The 4,778-nt window shown below is 43.2% G+C and overlaps 1 protein-coding gene across 1 annotated transcript; it reads left to right on the top strand.

Moving 5' to 3' along the window:
• The first annotated feature begins 260 nt into the window (after positions 1–260).
• On the top strand, positions 261–883 carry LOC123059188 (transcriptional activator hap3). Its single transcript, XM_044481813.1, has one exon. The coding sequence runs from the start codon at positions 277–279 to the stop codon at positions 793–795; it is 519 nt and encodes a 172-aa protein (XP_044337748.1). The 5' UTR covers positions 261–276; the 3' UTR covers positions 796–883.
• Positions 884–4,778: the final 3,895 nt, after the last annotated feature.

The raw sequence follows: 4,778 nt of genomic DNA, 5'->3' as shown, positions 1-4,778 counted from the left end.
AATGTAACGGGCGTAATTTTTAAATAATAAAAACGAATCATCTACCCATGTGGAGTGGTGGACAATTGAGTCACGACATACATTCCATACTTTTTGAACAGAACGAGATAAAAGTTGGGTAAGCAAGGCAAAAAGCCACAGCTCTCAGTGTATAAAAAGAGTCGCGGCTCTTCAGCACTCGCAATATGAGTACCAATGCGAAGACTACTTTCGGCGTGCCCGAACTATATATCTCGTTGTGACGAAGATCACGTACATACCTTATCCACACTAAATATGACGAATAGAGAGGATTTCATCCATTTCTCCGGTTTTACCCAACAACCGGGGCGCCTCAGACTTCCTAGGGCGCCATCAACCTCAGGCTCTTCCTCGGGAGATCCCAATGGGCAAGAAGGCCTCCTGCCGATCGCCAACGTGGGGCGGATCATGAAGGACGTGCTGCCGCCGGAGGCCAAGGTCTCGAAGCACGCCAAGGAGGTGATCCAGGAGTGCGCCACGGAGTTCATCGGCTTCGTCACCGGCGAGGCCTCGGAGCGGTGCCGGCGGGAGCGGCGCAAGACGGTGAACGGCGACGACATCTGCCACGCCATGACCACCCTTGGCCTCGACAACTACGCCGGTGCCATGCGCAGGTACCTGCAGAGGTACCGCGAGGGCGAGGAGCTCGCGGCGGCGCTCAACAACCACAGCAGGTCACCGGCTCCGCCGCCGCCAGGCGACGGCATGATCCAGATCGATGTCTGGGGCGAGCTGTCCAACTCCAGGGGCAACGAGAAGCATGGCAGGGATTAACGATATACCATCCCGATCGATCGATTGCTCATCTGACTGAAGTTGTTTCGATCTTTTGTGTTTGCGGTCTTCCATCTAGCTCTTGCTTATTCAGTGCTATGTTCCGTTCCTACAAAAATTGCACCAACATTGTGGTATTGTTACTTCTATGTACTAATGCAATCGATATGTACCTGCTCCTGCTGTACCTGAGAATATTTCAACTTATATTAATCGGTTTTAGCATGCATGTCATGTTTAGAATGATTTTGTTTACAAAAAAATTGAGCAATTTTTGGATGCTGTCAGAATAATCTCGAATTGTTAATGAATATTTAGTACCAATTGAAATGCAGAATGATTAGCACACCTGGTCCTGACGCGCGTCTCACTATTTGGCAGAAGTTTTGTGGAAAGAAGATGAGAAACTAGAAAGCATGGCCCATAGGCTCCAACTGGCTGCATATTCTGGGTAAAGAAAGCAACGCAATCGATCTGAGCTATTGGGTCTTTTGATTGCTCTCAGGTGTAGCCAGAGGGTTTTTCTATCCCATTGCTCTATGGTGGGTTGTATTAAATTCATGTGCACCCAACGGCATAAGAAGATGGTTGGATCGAAGAGCTCAAAAGGGCATCGTAAGTTAGGGTGAATTTGCACTGCACTATAAAGTTTGTAGGGACCACTTCTTGAACAATTCCTTCCCCTTTTCATATTTGGATGTCAGTATTCGTCGTGCTGAAAGACTTCCGCATCGTACATCACGCGTGGTTGTTATATATTTCTTGCCCGGGAAAGCGATTTCTGCGCCATAAGGCTGTTCGACAACAAGTGTCAAGTTGCGAAGTGAGGATTGTCCAGAAACGCACTACGTAATAAAATTTTATCACCTCGGGTGATGCAAATAATGATGGTGTTCGCATGCAGCGAGGTTCTTTTTACACAAACGCCGTCCATTCATTGGTGCTTGTAAGGGTGCCTACAACTATAAGAAGCAATAGCTTAATAGTAGTAATTTTTTATTTGTCTACCTCATTGAGCAAGTTAGTATGCACTTCTAGGCTCGTAAAGGAACCACATCACCGCTGTGAAGTTCTTATTGGATAATCGTTTAGTGACGTATCTTGAGGAGCGGGTATCCTTTATTCCGTATCGCACTAAGAGAAAAGGACATGTACTCGAAATTTTAGACTAATAAATAGTTGCATTTCTAGCAACTACCAACAACCAATTTGTTACTTGATTAGTATGTTATACTCATCTTTTATGTGCAGGTCCTAGTGTTCGCTTTTTTTTTATTTTCACTAATAAATGCGGCTTGCAACCTAAGCAATAAATTAAATAAAACTTCTACTTTTTTCAATAGAAGTGATGTGTCCAATTAGCATTTTCTTTGTTCTCAACAACATCAGAAGCAACGGCTCAGCCTAAGAACCTCAATAACCATAACTATTGGGGATGGTAGTTGGGCTAGCCTCTGGAGGGACAAGTGGATTGAGGATTCCATAGTCTATAACGGCGTGCAAGAGCTATTTAGACTTGCGTCTAGAGAACAACAAAATAGAGATGTAGGAACTTGAGGGTGATAAATGGATCACTATTGTTGCCCGCATGACTACCCTAGTCCAACTACAAGAATTTTTCAACCTCTCGAGCCTACTTGAAAACTGAGCTTGCCTTGATCACTCTTGTGCTAACTTCATATGTTGGAATATGACGACTATTGATGAATATTTGACAAGCTCGGCATATACAAGGCAATTCATTTGCCAACATCCAATCTTGATCCTATCAAGATGTTGGAAAGTTATATGGATGTGCCTGAACGAATACTGTTTGTGTGGTTGGTGCTACACTGCAAAAATATCATGGCCAAATACTCATGGTCAACCGATGGTGGCCATATAACTCTATTTGCCACTTGTACCACGAAAGCAAGGAGTTATTTTTATTGAAAAAAATACCCAACTTGTACCACTTGTACCGTCCTCCTTCCTTTATGGTATCAATCACCTCTAGATTGTCCGAGTTAATAATAAGACGGATGCATCCTGTCCTTTGCACAAGTGATATACCAAACTTGAGAGCCAAAGCTTCGGCCGTCAGGACATCGGCGAACAGTCTATCTTCCCATTCCCCTCGCCGATAAATCTACATTTGTCATCTCTTAGTACGGTCCCCATCATTCCCCTAAGCATGTCATGCTGAAAAGAAGCATCAACAATAAATTTAACAAAAACCATTGGAGGGCATGACCATCTCCCTCTTTTCATAGAAACGTTTGGAGAGGAGACATTAACAAAATTGGCATTAAGGGCTAGAATCCCCATAGAAATCTAGGTCGCATTCTGGGTTGTCTCTTTGTGCATCATTTTCCGCCTTTCCCACCGCAAATATCAGGCCGAGACACAATTGTTTCATGCACATTCGGATGACCGATAATATAAAATTCATGTTCTGGTAGAAGAAGTAAATACTCCAACACCGCCTCACCAGCACGGTCGACTTTACATGCTCTTTCAATGATATCATCCAACCCCAACCTTGTCCAAACCTCCTAGCTTCGTTGCGGAGAAATATATAGCATGTGCTTCGTATGTTCTGGACTAGCAGAGCAAGAAGGACATATGGGCGAGATTTTCAAAGTCTATTTGCAAGCGTAACACGACATGGGAGACTTCCATGTAGCGTATGCTAGATATTTTTTTAACCTTTATCGGGCAAGATAATTTTCACATAGTGCTCCAAATATGATTAATTGTTGTTCGTCCCATCCCGTTGGCGTGTCTCGGCTTACTTCCATGTTGATAGTCCCATTCAAAAAATATGTAGCCCGAACCGAAAATATACAGTTCTTTGTGTAGCTCCAACCAACGAAGTCTGTCATATTATGTTGTGAGATTGGGATTGCGAGCACCTGTTGTGCATCAATGGGCCCTAGAGTTTGCCTAACTAGATCTTCATCCCAATTATTGGAAACATGATCAATCAACCCCTTTGGAGTAACCACCTTCCTAGTTGCCAAATATAGCCATGTTTCAGAGTATTCACACCTGTCATAATACTTTGCCAGGTAAAAGAGGAGCCCTTCTTTAACTTAGAATTCAACAGATCGTCATTTGGATAGTACTTAGCCCTCAGAAGAGTAGCACATAAGGAGTCAGGATTTTCAAGAAGACGCAAGCCTGTTTGGCAAGGATTGCAAGTTGAAACAGTGAGTATCACGAAAACACATCCCCTTTATTTTTAGGGACACACAGTTTGCACCATGCCATCCAGTGCATTCACCTTTGGTTCTCATCATCTCCACGCAAGCAAGGAGACGGTTCCTCACCTACGCAAAAAAAAAACCCTTTTTCTCAGGAGGTACGACAATGAGTAATTGCCTGGCTAGGCTATAAAACAATGTTGGTATGAGTTTCTAGCTTCCCTCATAGACAGGAAACATTGTCTGCACTCTTCAGTAGTGAAGCTACACATACCAGGCGTACGTGTTTAGCTTCATCCAGAACACAAAAAGGACGTGTTTAGTATTATTGCGTGTTACCGTACACATTTAGATTGGCTGTTTGTTTTGAGTCATTTTTTTTGTTGAAAAGTTTGTGGAGTGGATTTAGTTTAACAATTTAAAGTCGAAAGAGAACAGTTTTATTAGGGGTAGATAATAGATTTTTTATGGTAGTAATATAATAGCTAGGCTGACTAGCCTATGCGAATTGCCGAGATAAGCCGGTCAAAACTTCAAATGCAACTACAGAATCTTTTGTACCTCACTTTGTTGCAAACAGTAAGAAAGCCCTCACCTCCGGGTGCTTCCTAAATGGGCTAGCCCATCGAGCCTAAATGTGACGGCCCATCGAGCCTAAATGCGACGGCCCATCGAGGGAGAAGCTCTAGATGCTAGCACACTTTTCTTTATATTTCTGAATGGGAAAAGTATTGCACTAAAATTATAACTATAATCATCGTGTATTTAAATAAATGTTCATGCCGTGTCTGTGTGTGT

Source organism: Triticum aestivum, chromosome 3A (genome assembly GCF_018294505.1).
Source record: "Triticum aestivum cultivar Chinese Spring chromosome 3A, IWGSC CS RefSeq v2.1, whole genome shotgun sequence".
Classification (NCBI taxonomy): Eukaryota; Viridiplantae; Streptophyta; class Magnoliopsida; order Poales; family Poaceae; genus Triticum; species Triticum aestivum.
This window is presented reverse-complemented; position numbering and strand designations above follow the sequence as displayed.

Bases quoted from the DNA above. Each gene is read 5' to 3' on its own strand.
- LOC123059188 (XM_044481813.1), top strand. From the start codon at position 277: ATGACGAATAGAGAGGATTTCATCCATTTCTCCGGTTTTACCCAACAA.